This window comes from Perca fluviatilis, chromosome 20, assembly GCF_010015445.1.
Source record: "Perca fluviatilis chromosome 20, GENO_Pfluv_1.0, whole genome shotgun sequence".
NCBI classification, from domain to species: domain Eukaryota; kingdom Metazoa; phylum Chordata; class Actinopteri; order Perciformes; family Percidae; genus Perca; species Perca fluviatilis.
Window position 1 is genome coordinate 22,935,707 of NC_053131.1, and position 25,062 is coordinate 22,960,768.

General features: G+C 40.3%; 3 protein-coding genes and 1 long non-coding RNA gene across 8 annotated transcripts in view; 1 reads left to right on the plus strand and 3 right to left on the minus strand.

Moving 5' to 3' along the window:
• Positions 1-9,230: 9,230 nt before the first annotated feature.
• On the minus strand, positions 9,231-12,104 carry LOC120549684 (interferon alpha-inducible protein 27-like protein 2A). The gene is made up of 5 exons (XM_039786766.1): positions 11,977-12,104; positions 10,791-10,842; positions 10,208-10,237; positions 9,865-10,026; positions 9,231-9,472 (listed from the first exon to the last, which is right to left on the minus strand). Exons 2-5 carry the CDS (start codon positions 10,801-10,803, stop codon positions 9,387-9,389), a joined length of 291 nt encoding a protein of 96 aa, XP_039642700.1. The 5' UTR covers positions 10,804-10,842; positions 11,977-12,104; the 3' UTR covers positions 9,231-9,386.
• Positions 12,105-14,520: 2,416 nt separating this feature from the next.
• On the minus strand, positions 14,521-15,354 carry LOC120549687. The gene is made up of 3 exons (XR_005637418.1): positions 15,144-15,354; positions 14,974-15,012; positions 14,521-14,776 (listed from the first exon to the last, which is right to left on the minus strand). It is a non-coding gene; the product is annotated as an uncharacterized LOC120549687 (long non-coding RNA).
• A 130-nt stretch (positions 15,355-15,484) lies between these two features.
• On the plus strand, positions 15,485-19,993 carry LOC120549681 (galectin-8-like). Its single transcript, XM_039786762.1, has 8 exons — positions 15,485-15,702; positions 16,011-16,099; positions 17,024-17,234; positions 17,348-17,467; positions 17,629-17,655; positions 18,314-18,402; positions 18,574-18,739; positions 18,870-19,993. The coding sequence occupies exons 1-8, from the start codon at positions 15,664-15,666 to the stop codon at positions 19,017-19,019; spliced, it is 891 nt and encodes a 296-aa protein (XP_039642696.1). The 5' UTR covers positions 15,485-15,663; the 3' UTR covers positions 19,020-19,993.
• A 798-nt stretch (positions 19,994-20,791) lies between these two features.
• Positions 20,792-25,062, minus strand: part of LOC120549679 (palmitoyltransferase ZDHHC14-like) — a 62,749-nt gene continuing 58,478 nt past the window's right edge. For 2 of the 5 annotated variants that reach the window (XM_039786756.1, XM_039786757.1), the window contains exon 10: positions 21,512-21,982. In XM_039786756.1, coding sequence (XP_039642690.1) covers positions 21,512-21,982 — 471 coding nt within the window. Of the gene's footprint in view, positions 21,983-22,624; positions 22,648-25,062 lie in introns of all 5 variants that reach the window. The other 3 variants (XM_039786760.1, XM_039786759.1, XM_039786758.1) reach the window with 3 other exon arrangements.

Sequence of the window (25,062 nt, forward strand, 5' to 3'; positions counted from 1 at the left end):
AACTACATGAAAACGTCACTATTGTTGCGTGAAATGTCGTTTGTGTTGTAGGCCTCTGCCAGAAATGTAAATGAGCCTGTGATGGTTATGGGTTCACCTGAGATGGATTTTGGTACAGGGATTATAATTGAGTTTTAAAAGCACTGTGGCTGATCTTATCCAAGCCAGCAGCCTAGTCCTAGTCTTTTTCAGCCTCTGAAATGTATCTCTCATCTCGTCTTCCTGTGGAGTGGAGGAGAGGTTATTGCATTTTTATACAATTTACTGAGTCTGTCAGGGAGGTTAGGATCAGTCTCAGGTATTGCTACGTTTTTTTTACAACTGCTTACACCAGAAATCTTTATATGTCACACGATTTTGTAAACCTCTCACTCAAAGAGCCAAACTAAACACAAAATCTCCAAAACTATAAGCTATTTCTCAGCCTTTCACTCAATTACATAAAAACATTACTCACAATTCTCTACCTAAAGCCCTATTCGCACGGGATAAGTATTATCTAGGGACCTCGTGTGAATTATAAATTACCCACCCACGTCTGAGTTTCATCTGGCGCATTCGAACAGGATAAGCGAAGCCTGTGATTTTACTCGAATTTACTGACATTAACAGTAGAAACATGCCTTCCACTCAGTTTTCAATTGCATAAAACACATTCTTTTCAAAACATTACTCACAATTCTCTACCTAAGACGCAAAAATCTAACAGGAAGTAACTTGCTTTCCTTTTCCAAACACAACCAATCAAAATGCGACACTTATTCACCATGTCACACATACAGTAAAATCCTCACATCACTGCTTATAGGCCTAAGTCAAACGTCAGATTACCTGATTTGAACAATGGATGACAACAATAGACAGAGAGTAGGCCTAAGGGGAGGAGGAGGGAGAGGCAGGGAAAAAAGGAGATGGAAATACTGAACCAGTATCTTTCACAGGTTTATTGCACGAAACATTTCAGTTGTCTAAGATGACAAAGGTGCTGGTTATTAAGTGAACTGATGTAATTTGCATTACCCAAAATTTTAAAAGTTAAAACATCATAAATGCATATTGTTCTTTCTTGATTTTTTTTAGCTGACTTAGCTATTCAGCAATTCAACTGCTGCTCCAAAACCGGAGGCTGCAGTGGCAGCTCCTGACAGACCAGCTGCTCCTATACAGCAAGATACACAGGCTTTATATCAAGGTAGCCTGCAGAGCTACAGAGAAACTGAGAGTACTGTTCTCAAGCTAAAAGACTAAATGTAACAATAGTATTTTATAGGCATACATACATACTTTTTAAAAATCATATAATGGCATTTAGGCTACCTGCTGCCTACAAAACAGACTGTGGCCAAATCAACCGACACAAACATTGTAGTGCACTCTTATACTGGCACGCGTGGCAAATACATTCAAACGTCCCAGATCGAGTAAGCTCATGGATGTATTAAGAGAAGAGTAAGCTGGCGAAGTGAGCGAAATGATACACATGGGACTACTTCCGGTTTTCAAAATAAGGTGTTAATACAAAGTACATATTAAGAGAAGGTTTTATCTGCTGCCGGACAAAATCCTTCAAGACAAACTTTCCTCTTTAAATCACTGAAGAAATGAATGTTTGGCCCAGGAGGTTGTGGTGGCTCTTATCAAGATCAAAGTAGGCCTAGTTAGTAAAGTACAATATTAAGTAGCCTATAGGCAGTGGTTAAATTGGCTTTTGTAGGGAGGGGGAGCCCTTATTTACGGGGAATGGTCGTCATTCAAAATCGTGTCGTAAAATGACTTAATGTGTTTTTACACCAAAGGGGCACTCTTTCCAGTATTAATGTGTAGGGTTGATTAGTTCAAACAAAGAGAAATACTTTACAATTCACTTACTTTATTATTATTTCTTACCTTTTATAGGCTAATGTTAACAGGCAGGCAACGGATTTCACCCTTGGAAAATGTATGAAATTGAACATGTTTGAAAATATTGGTTGGCAAATATGTAAACATCTTTTTAAACAAGAAAATTATGTTGATTTAAGAGAATCAGAAACCACTATTATAGCCTTTTTAACAGTGATTGGCTTGCCCAGCTTGTTAATAGCCAGTGTATGTTCATTTTAGCTTCCAGTTTGTTAAATGGCACCAACATTTGGTCTAATCATAACTGGCCTGGCAACCCAAATGCCAAGATTTTGCTTACAGATTTGTGTGCTGACTTATGATGTGGGGGTCTGGGGGTCCTCCCCCAGATTTTTTTTTAGCATTAAACACTATATTTCCTGCATTTTGGTGAATTTGTATGCATCTACTTCTACCTTTTTCTGAATAAATATGCCTGAAATATCTTTATGTAAAGGGAAACATTACAATCCAAAAATAAAAACATAATGGAAAATATTGCAGTAAGGCTGTCAGGCATTCTGTATTGCATTCATCTATTTATTCTCCTTTAGATCGACTTTTCTAATTATATCTGAGTCAGCACACATGTAGCTTAGGCCTAATTTATTCTTCCCTCTTTTGCATCTTTTGTTGGGGAAGTAACCTCTGTAAATGTGCATATGACAATTTTTCACCTCAGTGATACATTATTCATTTAATAAATCCCTGGACTGTAATATTTCAGATGTTTGAACAAGATTTCTGCTCATGTCCAAAACTTGAGTTGACTTGTGCACATTCAAAATATAACTCATCCCACCTGTGCTCTCTGAGATTTGGAGGAGTCGTGATATTTTGTGAAAAATAAAGTTATAATAGGCTATTAGCCTACAAGAATAAAGTCACTATATTTCAGAAAATAATGTAGCTGCACCGTAGTCTGCTGCGCATTACGCGATTGGTCTGCTGATACGGTAGATCTCAGACCGTCTGACAGACATAGAGCGCCGTTTGAGACGTTTAGGGAAGTGGCTGTACGCTGCTCTACATCGGAGGAGGAAACCCGAAACTTATAGCAGAAATGCACTGAGCACAACCGCGACACATTTGCCGCAGCATGTCGCCAGCAGAGCGCATCCATAAACCTGAAGCTGCCCAGATTTTTACAGCGAGAATGGGCACAAAGCGACGTCCAGTTTCATATTTGTCAGTCAACACTTCAAAATACATTTGGGGCTGAAGCCCCGGCAAAATGTTTGATGCTGAAGGAGACGGAGCTGAGCTCCGGCAGGGTGTATAGTGGACCTGAGGAGGCGGAGCTGCGCTCCGGTGCGCTCCGGCCCAATTTAACCTCTGCCTATAGGTATATAGGCTATTTAAGAGATCGTAATAGTATTATTCAGGACCTGCAGCTACTTTGACGATAAATTGTTTTCACCGTTTATGTTAGGCTATACCAACAGTTAAAGGCAATAAATAAAGGAGAATTTAATTAAATCTGCTATTTGAGTCAAGGCATATCCTGAGCCATAGAGATCTAATGGCCACATTCTTCAAGCCCCCATCGTCTCATTTAAATGATGAACGACTTTAAAACTATGAAAACACCTTGGTGTAATACTAAACTCTTGTCACGGTCCCTGGCAATATCTGTTTCACTTTCTGTTCAAGTTGTCAGGTGAACCTACCCGATGATAAGAGCATAGACGTGGCCTGTTATCAATAATTACATTAATACGGAGCCCATGAAGTCCTGAAAGATTATATTTTTTGCGCACACGCTAAGATTTATCTTTGAGCACAGTACAATTGTAAAGAATGTATGTCTATAGATTTTTTTGGGCAACACAATAAACTTTATTTTAAAAACATTCTCTGGTGAAATAAAGCGGAAAACTGGACAGATATTCTGAACCGGATTAGATGAGATAATTTATTTCGAAATATTGTGCCAAAAATGGTTTTTTTTTGTTTGTTTGTTTTTTGTCGTGACTGTATGATACTCGTTCTCGAATGATTGATTGCTGCATTCAATGATCATAAAAAAAATGATGAGCTGACACCTCCCGAGCGATAATTATAAAGTCAGATTGTGGCTGATTCGCGATGTTCTCATGCGCGAGTTTGTGTGCATGTGCTCATGCGCGAGTTTGTGTGCATGTGCGCATGCGTGGGTTAAATGGAACGCGCTCCTTTGATGGAACGCGTTGATGGAAGGCTTTGATTCCTTGATGTCTATGATGTCATGCCATTGACCCTGGATCAGTTTGATTCTAAAACCAGCCTTTAGTTTTAACTCTTGACAAGTGACCTGAAGACTACACTCAGAAACCACAGTGAGGATCAACAAACTACTGAATTATACTGTATACAGCAAGTTCCAAATAAACCCAAGCAAAGCAGCCTAGTGAACAAAAAGTCTCCAAAATGGACAAATCCGGATCTGAGATGGACAACAATATCCATATCACACCAGAGGATCTTCTGCCCATAGTAAACAAATGTTTTGAGAGAATCTCTGCAGTACAGTGGACTATGATAGCTGCAGATACCTGGGACTCAGACACACAAGCTAATCTGACTGATATGCTTACTGAAATCGTACAGACGCTCTCCACAGATGTCCTGAGAAATGTAATACCAATGTGTCAGCAACTTCTTAAGAGTGAACCTCAGTCTGATATAACTACACTTCTGAATAACTACATCATTTGCATTGGAGACTCCATCCATGGTAGCTTTGCTGCAGCTTTTCACGTCCCACATGACAAATGTGAAAGTGCTGAGAAGCTGGCAGCACTGGTCGAGACTGAAGTTGCACAAAAGGTACACTTTGCTGTAGCTGTGGCCATGGACAGCCCTGTTTGGCCATCAGAACCTGCCGTTTTTGTCAATGGCTCCATGTCCAACACAGCGTCTCTTCGTCTTATGGTGTTTCATGCTAAAAAATGTCTTAGAAGATATTTAAGTAAGCTGAACTCCCAGTGCCTGGGACTGTGTTGGCCGAAAAAAAGCACTGAGCCACAAAAAAGCTCTGAATCTACAACAGAGATGGAAATGGAAGAACCAGAGAAATGTGAATCATCTCAGAGCATTAAATCTAGGATCTCTGTCCCCTCAGCGACAATTGCTGTAAGTGAAATCCTCGACAAATGGTCCGGCGAGACACCAGAAATCGAAGAAGAGGCTGAAACCGCTCTCCCGCCTCTCAGCACCTCTCTGGATGCTCATTTTGCAGCGTCTAAAATTGTCAACACTATAATTAGTGACCTGCATGACAAAGACTATGGACATGTCCCTGAGTGCACTGAGAAAAGTAGCTCATCTGGACCTCATTTTGATATAAGGTTAATACTAAATGAGGTAAAAGACTTTTTCGCCTCAAAGGCCGCACCTTCAGAAGATACCGCCAACGACAGCCAAAACGTTCGTTGCAAGTTTTTCAAAAAACAATTTGAAAAAATGCAGGCAGAGCTGAAGAGCGTGTTCACGACTAAAGACACAGGCTTCGTTGTGAGTCTGAAACCGGATTCAGGGTTCTCTCAGAATAAAATCATACAAGATTGGCACTCTGATGAAGACTTTCTCCCAGGAGCTATAGTAGAGTCTACCACGCCCACCCATGAGGCTGGACGTCTGACCAGCAGGCAGAGATTGATCAGTGTGAGAAAGCAGTCTTCTTCAGTAGATTATGAGACCATCAAAACTGACGTTGACAGCTTGTTTAATCAATTAAACCTACGACAGAAACCCGCAGCAAACGGCAGCAAAACACCAGATGTCTTCGCGTCAAATGCCGTGTTCAGGAAGTTCTCAAAGGCACTGACTGATAAAATGTACGACCACCTGATGACTGGCCCAACATATCAGATTCCGATGGTTCAAACGGAAAGATGTCTCTCTGACTCGGTCATCTCTGGGATCAGAAGAAAGTCTCACCTTTCACCTGAATTTCTATATGTCATGACAGAGGACGCAGTGGGGAAGTTCTTGCAGCAGGGGTTAGTCTGGTTGGAAAAGGACCAATCAGAAAAAGCAAGTCACAGTGACAAAGTCTATGGTGCTCTAACTGACATCCAAAACTTAATCGCAAAAATGCTGACACAACCCACAGAAGAAAACGACAAGCAGGAGTCCCCTAAAGCCAGCGACAGTCAGCGTCAGACTACAACACCTTCTCGTTCAAGTCAGGCATCAAACGCTAAGGATGTGACACTATCCGAGTACATCTGCAGTGATGATGATATCAACAACTTGAATGTCAGACGCCATGTTGATAGTTACAAATTAATTCCACGCAATGTGGCTCCAAGAGTCGCAACTAACGAGTTGTCCTCTGAGTTTTCACCGGCCTCTGACTGCAGTCAGACGACTGAGAGGTTGACCGACCTCTTCATCACTGTTCTGATCATGAGGCTTCTCACAAAAGTCCCTTGGAAGACCAGAATGTCCCTGCAGCTGGCACACATCGACGCCATCATCAAACGTCTGTCAAAGAAGGCGCAGAAGGAAATCAACATCCCTGAATCTGCTGTCAGAAAAAACAAAAACATCTTTAAAAATGCACACAAGAAGATGTTCATAGACCTTGAAAAGGAGTTTGGTTCTCCAAAAAGGCTACTGGAGGCTGCAATGGCATCAAACAATACATCTTTTGATGATGCTGTTTTGAAGAGTCTGAAAATCCATCTGAATATCCTCCTTGGTCCACGGCCAAAGACATTTGCAGCTTTGAAGTCTGCAGTTGTCAAGTTTTTTACAGCAGTGGGAAACCGGTTAAGCAAGTCCTGTAGGGGTTTCCCTGCCTGCGGCCCCAAACAGTCTTAAAGCATACTGCATTTGTCTTGGGTATAATCCGGGTGCTCCGGTGTCCCTTTGACATTTCCTATCATAACAACAACAACAAAAATCATGGCAGCTATACCTTGAGGCATACTGTATTCTTCTTGAAGGAAACAATTTAATAGGTCCACCATCACACCTTCCATCTCAACTGACCTGTGATAGGTCCGATGAGATGAAGGGTAGTGGTAGACTGGGTAAACCCAGCCCGATCTGCCGGCGATTTGATTTTGCCCTGCAGCTCAGGCTGGAAACCTGTACGTTTATCTATCCTGCTTCCGTTACAATTTTGTGGGAACCAATCACAAACTGGCTTATCCATCTGGCGCGCTATTGGCAGGTTTAACACGATGACGATAGAGAAGCGACCAAGCAGCTTCTTGTTTACATTCGGCCACCGAAGCGCAGCAACCCGCTGTCGCTGCTACGTCACCCGGATCGTTGGTCTGATTGGTTGACGGACTATCCAATTGCGTACAGAGTCATTTGAACTATGGCCGTTGATCATGCCTCTTGTGCAGTAGAAAATACAGAGCAGACTCCCCAGACCAAGCTCAATCTTAAAAGATGGTGATAGCCAGACTAGGGTAGTGGTGATTTTATAACAAAAACCTAAACAAATTCTTTCCTTCAAGATGAGTGCCATGAATAGACCTTTCTCACAGCGGGCATTTTGACACATAATAGCAATTGTTCCATTTAGGTGTTGCACTTGTGTTGGACAAGTCAAAATGTCCGCTGTAAAACATTTCAAATCATAACATTAAAAAAAAAAAATTTAAAAATATATTTTGGTTGTGTCAGATGTTGTCAAGGGTAACACATACTTAACTCAGGTTGATTGTAACAAAAAATGTTGTAGAAAAAAGAAGATAATGTGCTCTAGTTGTTTCCTCTATAAAAGGTGGTTATTGCATGTAACCGTGTTTCTGTTATGCGTTTAACCCTCCTATTGTTCCAGGCAAAGGTGGCCAATTACAACTTTCTTCTGTCATTAATATGGTATATTTACACACCAGGCATTTAACATGTAAAATAGGGTATAACATATATGGAAACATGTAGCATAGGATAAAAACAAGATAAAATAGTATTACAATAAAAGTGGAATATGATAACTATGTATTATCATTATTAAAAAAGAAATAATGATAAATAAAAAAAATAATGATTCTGGGGCGTCCTCTAGCTCACCCAGTAAGAGCATTCGCTCCATGTTGTCCTGCAGCGGCGCGGGTTCGAATCTGACCTGTTTCCCTTGCTGCGTGTCGTCCCCAATCTCTCTCCCCCATTCCAGTATATCCACTGTCACTGTATATTAAAGGGAAAAGACCCACAAAAATAATCTAAAAAAATTTAAAAAATACTGACAAAAAAAATGTACCCGTTACCTATCTAAAAGCTTGTGAAAAAAGATTTATTCTAGCTATAATGAGGATACTTTTATAAAAAAGGTAACAGTGAGGCTCAATGTAATGACGACATTTGGTCCACCATTAACAGCTATAGGAAATGAATGAGAGACATTCTGTTCAACCAGCAGATTGAAAACTTCCCGATACAACCACACTCAAAGACCAGAATCTCCAAACTATGATGTGCTGTGATATGCTGTATGAGCTATTTAAGAATCTTTCAGCTCATAGTTTTGGTTTCATGGCCCACAACTGACCAGAAAAATGCTGCTTTAAATAAAAAAAATAAATAAAAAAAGTTGATGAACCAGTAAACACTTGAATTAATTTACTGCCGCAGTTCTTTTAGGTAGACATTATGAGGAATGGTCGTTCCAGTTAATGATCATTTCCTGGGTTTTGGATATTTCGAGCAGGAGATTGTTGTTGTAGCACCACCAAGGAACTGCCCGGGCTACCTGATTCAAATAACTGTACTCCTAGTTTTTGGTTAGGAGGCCTATTATACTTGTGTCATCATTAGCATATTTCAATTCAATTTTATTTATTGTATCAAATCATAACAAGAGTTATCTCAAGATACTTTACAGATAGAGTAGGTCTAGACCACACTATTATTTACAAAGACCCAACAATTCCAGTAATTCCCCCAAGAGCAAGCATTTAGTGAGACAGTGGCGAGGAAAAACTTCCTTTTAGGGAGAAACCTAAAATATTTGAAGATGGTTACCGAACTGTGCTGTGAAATTGCATGCTATAAGGAAAAGAGCCAATGTGATAAGACACGGCGGAGGGGCACCAGTGCTGAGGATTCAAAGGGCTTTAACCCACACTGTCACCTTTCCCACAGGAAGCTCCAGATATCCATATGAACCCACAGCTGATAATGTCCCGACTATGCAGTTCCTATGAGCTGTATGAGCTTCATAGCATGTTTCAGCTCAGGGTTTTGTTTTACGGCCCACAACTGTGGCCAGAAAAAAATGCTGCTTTAATAAAAAAAAAAAAAAAAATGTATGAACCAGTAAACACTTTCATTAATTTACTCAGTCAGTCCTTTCTAGTGGACATTATGAGGAATGGAAATATTAACAGACAACACCAAAGCAATATCTTTCACAGGTTACACAGATTTATTGCACAAAACATTTCAGTTGTCTGAAATCTGAAGTGCTGTTTAGTAAATTAACTGATGTAATTTGTAATAACCTCCTTAATTTGGTAAACGTAAAGATATCGGAAATGTATCTTGTTCCTTCTTGATTTTCAGCGGATGAAGCTAGTCAGCCATCCCACTGCTGCTCCAGCTCCAACCACAGCTGCAGTGGCAGCTCCTGACAGACCAGCTGCACCTACAGCAAGATTACACAGGCTTTAGTATTGTTCTCAAGCTAAAAGACTAAATCAAACAGTGGCACTATTGTCATCACTGTGTATAGAGTAGTAGCTGACCATTTAATTTTACCTAAACACTTTATTTTGTTGAATACCGCACTATTTATCCACATAAGCTTATTAATCTCTAACATGACAATGCTACATTAATGATGGTTCAATTCCAGGTTTGTCAGACACATTGTGTAGAAATTAATGTTGTTGCACTTTGAAAATACATTACAAGTTACCTGGCACATGATTCCCCTTTTATTATTGTTTTAGCAAAGTAGTAGTAGTAGTAGTAGTAGTAGTTTAAACCACAAGATTAAAATTAATAAAAATAAAAAAATCAAGCAATGGCATTTACCTGCTGCCTGCAAAACAGCCACTGTACTTCCTGCTGCCACTGCTCCTCCGTTAGCGACTGCAGCAGCCGACATCATGCCGGCAGCATAGGAGCCTGCTGCTATTCCAGCTGAGGTGAAACCTATGGCTCCCAGAACAACAGGAGCCCCGACCACACTAACTACTGCACATGGACAACACAACACAGCAGAGGGAACTTTGTTGTTAGTGATAGTGTGCTAATCGGTCAGCTCACTTTAAAATGGATCATGCATGTATAAGTTTAACATGTAAATGGTGTTAAAAATCAGTTTAAAAACGTAAACAAAGGTGGTCCATAAAGTCTGGACGTTACAAAGTCCTACCTGCACCTCCTACAATGGCAGCAGCTGTCCCTGAAACAAAAGATGAAAGCCAAAATCCACCTTTACAGTCCATCTGGCTTAATCAATGACATTTGCTTTGGTTTCTCACATTATAACATGTTTTTTAAGGAAAGCTTATCAGTAAAAGTATCAGTACTTTCAAGAATTTTGTAGGTATCATCTAGGGTGTAATTTCCAATGGGGACAGGGAGGACATGTCCCCCCCCACTTTTCAAACTCCTGTTTGTGTCCCCCCCCCCACACACACTTTCAAATTCGGTTGATGTTATTTTATTTAAAAGTCTCTGTGATCTGCCCCTATTTTAAACAATAAAGAAAGTAAGACATCTTTTTCTTTCTTATTTTCTGGAATAATCTATAATTACGATCAACTTAATTATTTTCCGGATTTTTAATCATCATAGTTGCTAAACTTATGTAGAAATGCAGGAAATATGATTCAAATAGAAAATGGTTTTTTGGGGGGGCAGAGGACCCCCAGACCTCCCCTGTTTTGTGTCCCCCCTACTTCTCAAACCAAAGTCACACTCTTGAGTATCATCAAATGACCAGCAATACTCACCAGCAGGGCCCATCTTGTTTATAGGTCTGACGAACTGTTCTGAGAAACCACACTGTTGGAATCAAAACAAAAAAGGGGGTCCCTTGGTGTGTCATCGAAGAACAGGAAGTGAAACTTAAACTGTTCTCTTTAATCATAACAAAAAAGACAGAAGTCTTTAATACGTCAATGATTAACATTTCCGGTGTGACGTGTCAAAATGATTGTTCACAATGCTTTACTGATAGCTCCAAAACCATAGATATAGAACAAAATAAACTGTTTTATATCTATGTCTAAAACCGTACCGTGAACACACTGTAACAACACGCTAGAAGTGAAGAAGAAAACAACAAATCTCAATGTTTTACTTGTTGAAACAAAATGACAAACTGATAGCACGCTATAACGTTAATTGATGATAAAGCTTGGCTATATTTATAATTACAATACACATTAAAACAGCGAAATAGAATAAATCTTTAATGTCCACAGACAACATCTCAGACATAATAAGTGGAGCATAAAAAGATGAAATGAAACAAAAAAAAAAGAATATCAGGATAAAAAAAAAGAATAAATACGCTTAAATACATTAAAATAGCAGCTCAGTTTGATGTTGTCATTTGGTCTGGATGAGGATACTGATGGCATTTGGAATAAAGGATTTTTTAAATACACGTTTTGCCAGAGGCACTCTGAGGCGTCTCCCAGACTGCAGGAGCTCAAAATGGCTGGAAAGAGGGTGGTATATCTGCAGTGATTTTCCTAGCGTTCTTCCTCATTCTGTCAGTGTATATTTGGGTCAGATGTTTTGGGGGGTTTCCCAATATTTTGCTAGCCATTGACACTATTCTGTTAAGCTTGTTCTTGAGTTTGCAGCTCAAATGGTCAAACCAAGCAGAAATTAGCTAGCTAAGACAAACAAAATTCAGCTCCAACCCTAATGTTCCAATGATGATTCGCCGCCCCATATACTACTCCAATACACACTTCATAGTTAGGCATTGCTTCAGACACGTAACAGGAATGCAAACTGTTAACGAAATTATGGAAAATTAACCATAAAGTTAGCACAAACATGCTCACCCAACCAAGCAAAACTACAAAAAATCTTTTTAATGTCACTTAGGATACGAATTATTGACAAATCGTGTGCCCTTATGCTAATACACATTAGCACAAAAGGTACAAATCCTAAACGCACCTTCTTCTGGAAGACAGCCGAGAAGTTAAAATGCCCCTCAGTCCGCAGACAGCCGCCTCGACCAGGTCCCGAGCATTGACATAAAATGGACCAACGGTCCCGAGTGACACAGCAGCCGTTTTGACGTCTTTCCGGAACTGCACCTTCAAAATAAAGGTACCAGCCTTGCTAATGTAATTTACGCCTTAATTAAAAGAACATACGAAATGAAAAGGCATGGAAAACAACAGATTATTTACGTATACTGGACCATAGTGAATGTCATTTACATAAGGCATCTCTATTATTTGAAGTTTTTTTACTTTCGCACTTTAGTAGCCTATTATATTATCAGGTCTCTCTGAAAAAGAGATCTTAATTTCAATGAGACTGATTAAATTAAGATTGAATAAATAAAAAATGTATAAGGACTACAGACTTGCAGCTACTTAGAGGATAACATGTCTTTAATGTACCATTTATAACCATTTGAGTATTCATGCTTAGTTGATTGCAATGAAAGTGTGTAATTGAATGAATCAATTTTGACTTAAAATTTGAGTCAAGGTAATCTAATGGACAAATACATAATTCTTCAAGTCCCAATCCTCTCATTTAAATGACTTTAAACTCTGAAAACTCCTTGTAATACTAAATCTCTTATCAGTGGTAAGGTACCTACTATATAAATAATATAAATAACTATATAAAGTTTCTCAGTTCAAAGACACTTTGTGTTGTGTTTGGGTGAAAATGAAAGCTCATAATCTGTTAACAAAAAGTGACATATTCTGTTCAAGTTGTCAGGTGAACATATCCAATGATGAGCATCATAATAGACATGGCTGCAGCAGTGGCCTATTATTAATAACGGGATTTATATGAATTCTGTATTCACAGAAAAAGACCAGACTGAAATATCTCTACAACTATTGGATGGATTTTCATAAAATTTTATAAGGATATTCCTGGTCCCCAGAGAATGAAGCCTACTGACTTTGGCGATCTCCTGACTTTTAATCTAGGATGACATTTCACTTTACTTCACTTTAATGGCCACACGACCGAAGCGGTGGTATTTGTTTTCCGTACAGAATAAATACAACACTCAGTACTCAATGTCAGCAACACAACATAAGCAGACATAACACAATAAATAATAATCAAAATAGTATACTATACAACAAAGAGCGAAAATGTATCACAATGCAAGATGCAAGGATTAGAAATGTAGAGGCTGAGATCACAACAGTGCTGTTTTTTAAGTGAAATTAGTAATAAAGTAAATTGATCTGGTTTATTCATGATCATTTTCTGCGGACGAAACTAGTCAGCCACCCACCGGACACGGCTACAGTGGCAGCTCCTGACAGACCAGCTGCACCTACAGCAAGATACACAGGCTTTATATCAGGGTATAGAGCTACAGAGAAACTGAGAGAGTATTGTTCTCAAGCTAAAAGACTAAATGTAAAAGTGGCCCTATGGCCATCACAGTGTATACTGTACAGAGTAGCAGTAGCTGCATTCAAATGTACCTAAACACTTATTTTGTTGTATACAGCACACAATAACAGATTTAAGCTTATTAAGCTATATTGTGACTACATCAGCCAGTGCTTTGCCAGACACTTGTGATTTTATGTTGTTAAACTTCGAAAAGTCATGGCACATGGCACACGATTACCCTTTTATTATTGTTCAAGCAAAGATCATCACACCATTGAGATATAGCATTTAAAACCACAAGATTAACATTAATAAAAAAATAAAAAAAATAAACTTTGGGGTTTTACCTAAAGAAGCCACCAGACTTCCTGCCATACCTGTCAAGTTTTGGATTTGAAAATAAGGGAAATTTTCCGGCGCCCACCGCAAGCAGTCCCACCACCCCAACCAAGCTCCAGTATCCCTTACATTTTAAGACAGGTGTACAAGAAAGCTAAAATCACCACTTGATGCAGAATGCTGAAAACATTTACAATTTATAACATTGCTTGTCTTTACATTTTATTTTCATTCCACACATTCTTTTCATTTCATATTGCTTTTCTTTTACAGTTTTTCTTTTCATTTCACATAACTTTTCTTTACTCTTTTAGTGAGTTATTGTATAAATTTGTTGCAGACTTTGCATTCTTTAAGATTGTTTTGGAAGGAGTGTATTTGTGGGCTGGGCCAGAGTGGTTTACAGAGTGGTTTACACAAGAGTAGAGCGCAAACAGTTCTGTTGTCTAACGTCATCCTATTCTCTGTAACAATCTTTCGTACCATGCTAAACACCCTTTCTCAACTTGCATTGCTATGGGGAATGCATAGTAAAGCCTTCATAAGTTTTGGCAGCGCACCGTCTCTGTCGTAGCGTCCATCATCCGTCTCTGTTTTTTTTTTTGTTTTTTTTCCTGCGTTGTCACTCATCATCTGACCTCACACACTAAACTCGCGACAACTGCCATCTACTGTAGTAGGCTACTGCAGGTGGCAGTTATCGCGAGGCTAGTGACAGAGCTCAGATTGGGAATGTTTTGTTTTTTTTTTACTCCGCTCGGACCCGGGGTATTATTTTTTAATAACGCAGGTTAAAATACGGGAGATTTACGGGAAAATACTAATACGGGAGGACGGCGGGAAAGAAGGGTAAAATACGGGACTTTCCCGGCCAAAACGGGATACTTGACAGGTATGCTTCCTGCTGCCACTCCTCATCCGTTAGCAACTGCAGCTGTCGACATCATGCTGGCAGCAAAGGAGCCTGCTGCTATTCCAGCTGAGGTGAAACCTATGGCTCCCAGAACAACAGGAACCCCGACCGCAGCAACTACTGCACATGGACAACAACACAACACAGCAGAGGAAACTTTTGTAAAAAATGGTGTGCTAATTTGCCAGGCCACTTTAAAATTGATCATCCGCGCATGGTCTAGCTACTAGTACTAAGTTAAGCATGTACATGCCTTTTCTACATTAAAGAGTTGAAAAAGTAAACATATGATATAAGGCTTTCTAAAGTCTTACAACCTCCTGCTCCTGCTCCCACTCCAATGGCGACAGCTGCCTCTGAAACACAAAATTAAGACCGAAATCAACAGATCATCTGGCTTAATTAAAGACATTTGCTATGGTTAGGTACTATCATCATTATTATTTTTTTTTTATAAGGAAAACATATAAGTAAAACAGATACTCACTCGGGTCCATTTGTCTGGTCGGACCTATATCATACAGTCTTCTAGGGCCTGACCCGTCAGTTTGTAGAGAAATAACTTATGAAGCTGAAGTTGAACCATGTGTGTAACACAAGCATTGACATATATATAAGGAACACAAGATGGAGTAAGAGAGTCACTTCCTTAAAGAATGTGGCGTGTCATCGAATAACAGGAAGTGAAATAGTTTTCATTTTTGTGTTATTATTATTATTATTGAATTATTACAGAATTCTTCATGCCAACCATGTTGTTCTACGATTAAAGTTATAAATTATAGCATTTAGATTCCGATAACCCTCCGTTGGTTGTTGTTCAGCGGGCCTGATCACATGGTAGGATTGCGCATGCGCGTGCTGTTCGGGGCTGATGGAGAGAAGATGCCCACTGCCATCATCCCCGTGTAGTGCAGGAGAGCTACAAACCTGTCATATTTACCGCAGACACCACCTCTGTTGTCTTTCAGCACAGCTGCATGTTGTAGTCTGACACAAGAAGCCCGATGTCTGTGGCAAATGCGAAACACACTGTCCTGAATCCGGTAAGAGGCTTATTATTATAATTATCTACCTCAGCCCTCTGATGCCATCATGCAATGATCAATAGACCCTCATGTGACGTTAGTTTGTATTAGCTCCAGCTAAACACTATGTGCAGCAGCAGCAGCAGTCTATAAACGGCCTGCACACTGGACGTAAACTAATCCGAGGTATCCGGCGGTCAATGTATATTCTTGCTAATAAATGAAACACACAGGCGTTCGTTTAAGCTCCCTCGTATCAAGCAGCATGTCTTCAGTTTGTGTCAGTGCAGGTATCCAGTGCTTTAACGTCAACTCTCTCACCTCAGGTGATCCCATACACAGGGCCCATACCTGGAGGCCTGCACCCTGGGGAGATCATCATCATCCAGGGCACTGTGCCCCCAGATGCTGACAGGTAAATATATAATTAGAGAGAAATATGTAGAAAAGTGTTCTGGATAAGTCTTAGATGTGATTGGTAAACCCAAAGCATGTGATAGCCTGCTTTAATCTGGGGAAACGTCTAAACCCTGTTGTGTCTAGTTCAGTGGTCCCCAAAACTTTTTTTTTTTTAAACCATGACAGTTCCTGTACCAACCTCCACAACACATGTACTTTGTATGTATTGACATCATCAGTTTGGATTAATTTTAGCTTAGTTCTGACTTTAATTGTTGCTCCTCCACCTGGAGGTCAGAGGTCAGGTTTGGCTACAGAACTGTGTGTTGCTCAAAGACACTTAGGCATTTAAAATTCTTGTGTCCTCTTGTCGAAGGTGGTCTTAAACCCTCAGACCATCCAATACCACTACACCACACCATGGCTGGATTAATGGGTTAGAGGGCCTTTATTGACCCGCGAACAACTAATCTCTGTGTGTGTGTGTGTGTGTGTGTGTGTGTGTGTGTGTGTGTGTGTGTGTGTGTGTGTGTGTGTGTGTGTGTGTGTGTGTATGTGTATGTGTATGTGTGTATGTATATAATGCCTGTTTTGTCAGTTGTGGAAGATTGATTAAACACAACCTCATTTGTGACTATGCACCATGCGAGTATAAACTGAAATATCGAATTGAGCTTGAAAGTTAATTATTTGCCTTGGCAACAGTAGTTCTGTCAACTGTTTGGCTGAACTTTTAACCCCCTTTTAATCATAATGGTTTTCAGTCAAAAATAACTACATTTTGACACAAGGCCTCTATACATGGACCTGCCTTTGTTGATATGGTACTTACGAGGTGCAAACTCCCCAACCCTTGTCATGAAAGTGAACTCCGAAGCCCTGAGGCAGTTGCCCACTTGGCCGGTTAATAATCCAGGCTCGGTGTGCTCCCTCTCTGCAGGTTTCAGATCGACCTGTCGAGCGGCTGCAGCACCAAGCCGCGCTCTGACATCGCCCTTCACTTCAGCCCTCGCTTCAAAGGCTCGCCCTGTGTGGTGTGTAACACCCTGCTGCAGGAGAGCTGGGGCAAAGAGGAAACGCTCCATCAGCTACCCTACAAACGCGGAGCCCCCTTCGAGACTATCATATTGGTGCACGAAGATGTCTTCAAGGTCAGTGAGCCCATGCTGTTCAGGATGAAGGCTTGGCTAAACCTGTGTAGTACCTTTTAAAAAAAGCAATTTGATTAATACAGTACTACTAAAGGATTTGTCTTCACCCATAGGTGGCAGTAAATGGCACTCACCTGCTGGAATACAAGCACAAAATTCCACTGAACAGGGTCGACACATTTTCTATTTCTGGGAAAGTCAGAGTGCACGCTATTGGCTACATCCCAAACTCGGTAAGTACATTCCTATCCCTTTGCTTTATTTTGTCCTCCACTATTTGGTCAGATGTGTGTTTCTTTTATAAACCTATCTGATTAATCATTTCTAAATAATACATTATTATAGTAATTAATAAAGTATGTCTTAATCTTCAATGTGGCGTTTCTTTTTCTAGGCAATATATTCAGAATCAGGTGACTTGGTGAGTTTTTCCTTTTGCGTCATCTACATAAATCCTTTGTGCCTAAATTTTCCCAGTATCTTGTGATGCTACTAAAACTGGATCACATTTCCTAAATGATTCCTTTGTTTGTGCACTGAAGACTGTGGATTTCAGAATGCAGCCATCAGACTTTTAAAGGAAATTTCTTGTTTATTATTATCTGACTACTTGTGATTCTTTACTTCTTTTTGTTATCAATGATGGCGCATTCCCAGATCTTAGCAATTAACTTGATATGTACATTCTTATTACTGGTAGGAAGGATGACCCAAACTATGAAAATAACACCAAAGTTAGTTATATCCTTTCACTTATAACACAATTTTCACACCACTAAATATTTCCCATTTCTCCCATATACATAATATAGCACTTAAACCTATCATCGTGCATGCTTTTGTATTTTCTAACCTTCATGTATGGAGGCCGATACTCCTCCACTGCTGCAGCATCTACACATTTACACAGGCATGAACAAATAGTTTGGAAAAGAGAGTAGAAAAGAGCTATAGATAGCATGTTGGGCCATAACTACACTGAGCATTATAGAGCAAATGATTTAGAGAAACTAATCTGCAGAAATAATCGATTATAGAAAATAATTGAATGAAATGTATCAACTATGTTTTCATCCCAGAGCCTCCCTTACAAAGGCAGTGTACTCAAAGGACTGAGCCCTGGGCAGCACATCACAATCAAAGGACAGGTCAGCATGTATCCTCACAGGTAAATGATTAGGTGATTCAAGTAACCTCGACATAACAAATAAAAGCAATCTGGTGTGCACATCTCACCAATATGTTTGAACTATTAATGTAAATGTCCACTTTGGTAACTGCAACGATTCTTAAAAAAAAAAAAAGACGAAGATTTACCTCTAATCCACGTTTCTTCCAGTTTTACAGTGAACCTCCGCAACAGCAGGACAGAGAACATCGCTCTCCATCTGAACCCTCGCATGAAGTCGGGTGTGTTCATCAGGAACTCGTACCTGAGTGAATCCTGGGGTCAGGAGGAGCGGGAGCTGCCCTTCTTTCCCTTCTCGTCAGGGGAATACTTCGAGGTAGGAACCACCTACAACTTATAAGGTTTATTTTGAAAGTGCTTATGCAGTCACCGAATTGGATGTTTATCTCGTCACAAGTTGTATGTCTGCAATGATTGACTATTGCTCAGTATTTTTGTTTTGTCAGATTCTCATCCTCTGTCAGCCTCATCAGTTCAAGTTGGCAGTGAATGGCTCACACATGTTTGAGTTCAGACATCGGGTGCAGGATCTGAGCAGCATTGACCAGTTGGAGATCATGGGGGACCTGGAGCTCAATGATGTTAAACTGTGGTGACTCTGAATTCTAGAGTTACGCAGAAGCCAGCGTCACAGACACTGTTGTGTTCTGGTTATCGAAGGCTAAATTAGCTTAGCCGCAGTGACCCATACAATGGATGCTGAAAACGGCCAACCCTGTGCAGACTTCAGGTCAGGTTAGTCTTGCAACAAACATAGGTCACTGATTTTAAGCTAGTCTAGCATTTTTGGTGACCAAGGTCCATGGTCAGGCCCTACCATGGAGTTTTAATGGTCCATGTTTCCAGCCCTGGCTAGTGGTGCATGAGAGTTAGCTGTGCTGGAGCATCAGGCTGTGAGCCCCCATGACTGTTTACAGCTACAAGTTAGGTTTGCCTTGGTTCATTTCTTATACTGTCTCTAGTGCATCTCTGCTGTAATATGCCCTTAGTGCACTGTATAATTAAAACTGGAAATATGTTTAATATTAATAAGCACTTGGCTTTGTTTAAATGCCAAGACAGTCAGCAAATACAAACAATGAATGACATCGAAGGGCTCCATTCCTTTTGAGAAAGGCCCAATAAAGACAAATTTATTGTACAGCCATTTTAAAAAGCTTTGAATCATTACTAAATAATTCAGAAATGAAAATATTTCTAATGAGAGTTCAATTATTATTATTATTTTATTTTTTAAATAGGATGTGCCTACTTAGGGCATGCCCACACAACATGTGATGGTGCAGCAGAACTCAAGCACAGTGCAGTACAGGGTCCGTTTAATATATAACCATTTCAATAACCTAAAGGAATGACATTTTGCAATCTTTCTGCAAGCTGTAGAATATAGTAGAATCTTGTATCTGTGACCATCTCGTCTCACTGCTCTCCCACTCGATGCAACGAATGAAAAAAAAATCTGGGATATTTCTTTTCAAATGTCAGTTTTTCTTTTTGCATTATCTGTTGTAAAATATGTATTCCCTATGTATCATAAATGATTTAATAAATGAATGTGTTGCTATTATCATTTTATGTCCACAGTTTGTCTGTCTGAGTTAAACCTGAAATGATATTTGGCCACTAGGGGGCAGCACAACAGGCTGTCAACACAACACTAAGATATTTTCACATTAACGTTGATAGGGTGAAGGCGTTAGCATTAAGTGGCTTATTTACATACCCAGCAGACCCGAAGCAACAATAGCATTTTGGAGTCATGTCAGTGTCTACCAGAGTCTAATATTCACTCTCCTTCTAACGTGTCTAACTAAATGCTCCACCTTCTGTTCCAGACAACCATCAGGTAGCAAACAATTTTGGTTTTTGCTGTCAATCTTTGTAAGTTCTTTACTAGAACAACCCTTTCACAATACATGTAGTCAGTTGATTTTTTTTTTTTTTGTATATAAGAATATTGGTTATTGCAGCTTTCATTAGTCATAATGTAGGTGTCTGCACTTGATGTCTTGTGTGATAATGTTGTTAAATCAAATGTAGTTTAATGTTAAACTACACTTTCATCAGCAATACTCCTACTCAACCACAAGGTGGTAGAAGCTAATTGAATGTTTATTAACTGCCTTCTTACTACCCAGACACCTTTACCAACCACCGCCAGTCAGTGAACTCCAGATCTTTTTTTCCTTTAAAGGCATCCACAAATCACTTTTAGGTCTTCATAAATGTTTAGCAACATTCATTAGACATGCTTGTTTTTAAATCTGCCTCATTTACGCCTAATACAGACATCGGTCACAAGATGAACTTTAAAGGAAATGTTATCGTCACAAGACTCACATTATGACTTCTTAATCTCAATGCAATCTTATCTGATAAAAAGTTGTTTTTATTAATATCCACAGGAAATATAATTTGTAATAACCATGGTACAGTACAATAGTCTCTTGTTTTTTTAACATAGAAAAAGCAGGATGATATGCAACATGATGACGACAACCATTGCACTGCTGAGAATGTCCCAGAAAAAAGGCAAAAGACATGGTCCAATCAGCAACAGGCAAATAGGCTAAAGTTTGTTTTACAAAAAAAACAACCTGTCAGACCTTTGATCCATTGACAGAAATTAATAATTTCGACCAAAAATGTCCATATACTGTCAAAATCTTTGTTTCTTGCTCGACATGGCTCACAGACATACGCCACTTTGAAAAAGAAACTCCCCTGTCCAGTTTCAAGGAGCTAATGGAATATGCTATTTAAAAAAAGAAGAAAGAAGCTGATGTCTGAGTTGTCATACAGGCCACTGCACTAGAAAACATCTTTCCCTGTTCCAGTGGAGAGGTTTGGCAAGACATTGGCTGAGGACTACTGGTTTCATTTCGGTTCAGTTACATTCCATTCAGTTTCTAGCAGCTGAATTTAAACCACAGCCTTTTTCAGTTCTCAAGTCCTGCTAAGGAGAGAAAGGAAAACTAATTGAGGGTGAGAGCGAGAGCGAGCTGGTCCAAACGTGGCACAGGAGAGTTTTGTGGGTTACATGTTTTCAGGAGAGAGGAGATGGGAGGAGGGGCTATATATCCCATTGTCAGACAGAGCTGAGCTTTACCAATCCTCTGACAGAGTCCTCATGTAGTGAGTCCTGGCTGGCTGGATTGTAGAAGCCGGCCTGCATAGTGTGGCTGTGACCCAGGGGGCTGCCGCAGGGAAGCATACCTGGCGGCGAGGGCACTTCCTCTGGGGTGAGGAAGTGGTGGTGGGCCACCGGCTCCTGGAGAGGGTGGCTGTGGTTGTGTGTGTGGCTGTGTCCGTGGATTGGCAGCATGTCCGTGGCCTCATGGCAGCTGAGGCTGGGGGTGGACGTCGGAGGGGTGGGCTGGCCAAGGGGAAGTGAGGTGCAAGGGCCGCCCAGGGTGAGGGAGGCGCGGCCAGGTAGAGAGCCTCCATTTTCAGGGGAGGCTGTCAGGATGACTGGCTGGCTGCTCTGCTGCTGGAGGAGAGGTGTGGCGGCGGCCTGCAAAACGAATTTGGTGCTTTGAATGCACTGGTCTTGGTCACACTGAGAGAAAGCAGCAGAAAGCAAGAAAAGAAAAGAGTACAGGAAGGGATGTGAAATACAAAGAGATAGATAAGGGGCCAGAGGTGAATGACGGAAATAGAAAACAAATAACATTGAGGCAGTGTTGAAAATTAGATGGAGGAGAAAAGACAAAACAAGGAGCAGGTAAGTGATAAGGGAGAGAAAGAGAAAGAAAAAAATACGTTAGTACCCGTGTTAGAATGCAGAGCCACACAAAGAACCTGAACCGGCACAAGCATCCGCCCCAGTAAAAACAGATCTGAGGTCAGCTGACAAGAGTTGAAAAAAAAGGCCTATTAAGTCACTGCCTCATGACTTAATGATCTCTATTGCTTTGCTTAGGGGTAGAAATCACACGTCTAAAAGTGGAGCAGAGTAACTGGGTTAGGCCACGGGGAGTTATCAATACCACACATTAGCTACAGGGAGATTAGCTTTAGCCCTATTAGCCCTTTGTCACCACAGAGCAATCATGTAAAGAGACCAGTTAGAGATGAAAGGTCACTAGTTGAAGAAAAGTGAAGAAAGTACTTTGACGCCTGCCTGCTTCCAACCCACTCCACTCCCAAAGTCAGACTGACAAGAAATTTGATGCACAAAGGTTAGTCCCCGACATCTCACCTGTCGGTCTCCGTCTCACTGACCTAAAAAGAGCAGATTACTGATGTGATTTAAAGGTCCAGTGTGTAATGTGTTTAGTTGCTCATTATCAAAATCTGTGTTGCCCGTTCACAAACTTGTCCTTTTTCATGAATATTTACCAGCACCATCAATTCCAAGTATTCCTTTTGGCTTGAAATTTTACATTTGCATTTGCATGAACTGGGGTAGACGCTCCATATTCATGCGCCATTTTGAAATACGTTAGCCGGTAAGGGACATACAGAACATACTGCTCGGCCTTTCGCATTTTCGCTGTCACATGATACACTCTCAGCTGCTGCTAATGCTGCTAATGGGTATCATAGCTTCCCGGCCCCGGCAAGTTTGAAGAAGGAAACGGAGGACCACACGTATTCAAAATCCAAATTTCAGGAACAGGAGTCTTCTTCTTCGCCCATGAAAAGAGCAAGAGACCAGCTTTTTGAAGCGTAAAGGATACCGTAGCTGTAGTATGTACTTTGAATTGCGTGGCGCAAGAGAGTTGATTGCGATATCTGATCTCAACGCTAGATGGGAGAAATTCCTACACATTGGACCTTTAAACAAAGTTGAGCTACCTTTGACAGTAGAAGTAAGTATTATCAATCCTCTTATCAACTGCTCTTGACTTATCACCTTTACGAGCCTAGAAGACTAATTTGAACAAGGGTTATTGGACTGAAATGACATGGAAACCTCACTCACAGCCACGTAAGCGCAGAGCTACATCATCAGCAGTGTGTTGGGACAGAAACTAAAATAAAGATGGAGATAAAAGGAATAAAGCGCTTTGTCCTTTTCTTTCTACTTTTAGGCCCACTCGTATTTTATAAACAGTCATAGCTAGACTGACTCAGCACTGTCTATGCCCAACGGCAGACAGACACACGCAAAACTACAAGGAACAATATGTACATAGACGGCTGATACTCTAACCTTGGACAGCAGACAGCAAGTGAAGCAGCACAGGCCATGTTTTGGCTTACACACGTGATGAAACAACAAGGCTAAGAGAGCTTTTTCTCTCATTAAGAATTGTTACCCTACATTTAACACCTCGATTTCATGACTGTAGTCAACATGACAAAGCGACATTATATCACTCAAGTGGTAGAGGGTTATTTTGAAAGAAAAATTACAAAATTGCAATGGGTCTAAATATAATATTTTATATAATATTAAATATAATATTTTCCGGCTGAAACGATTACTCGATTAATTTATTTGATCCATAGAAGTAGAAGCAGAAACAAGTTGGGAGATGTGACGGATAATAAGTTGTCCATTCAGCAGACACTTGGTGGTACGTTTGGTTGAGCTGGCCCGAACAAGAAAAACACAGAACTACCGCCTTTCTGTTCATTATTTCATCTTCAATAAACTTACTAAACAGGGTCTGAATATTGATTATATCAAGCTCTTATGGGAACAAAGAAACAAAGTTGGGCATTTTCAGTGACTAACACCGTCATTCATGCAGCTGACGGAAGTAAGAGTGAGTGGTAAAAACTGAAACGAGGCTGTGGTTTGTCGGTCCCTCATCCCTCACTGTGAAATCAACAAGGAAATGGTAGTTGATCAAGTTGCAATGTGTGTATTGTAAAACAATAGCTCACATCTCACAAAGGAAAAAGACCGAGAGATGAAGGAAGGGAAGGGAGACAAGGCCAAAAATAGAAATAATACAAGGCCAAAACAGATTGTTTACCATGAGGTAAAAGGACAGGTTCACCCAAATGATAAAAAAACCCCACATTTTCTCACTAGCTTACAGTGATATCTACCCATGCAGATATTGCTGGTTTTATTTAAAATTGAAACAAATGCTTACAGCCTCCCCCCCCCCCACACACACACATATCTAAGTTTTATGTTACAGGTTACACTGTTACCATGGCAACCCCTTACAAGGTTTTCCACATAACCGGATTATAATTTCCTTCTCTGCTGTATTTGTCACCTCTATTTCTCTCACACACACTTCATGTACATTCACACACTTTCTCTAAATAGCACCCGCCCACACACCTGTAGTAAACAGACAAAAGCGATGGGAGACTTTTACTCATCGTTCTTTGAACGATTTGACTAAATCAAGCCAGCAGCAGCCTCTCTAAAACCTACTTGATGTTACAATACAATGTGGACTTGAAATGAGTGGTCTAGCCCGCATTGGATTTTTAAGTCAAACACAGCAATGAAGTGAGTTGCATCAGTAGACGTGGGGAGTGAGGGGTCACTCCTGATGTGTTACCAATGTGGCCGGTTACAAATGGATATTAAGTAAACAGCTGACTATCAGTGTGCAGATAAATGGCCAGCAGCTGGCACAATAGCACAACTCTCGCTATTCATCATGACCACTACAGAAAACAGATGGCTGTTATTTCTGAATGTGCGAATGTAAGGGGAGGTTC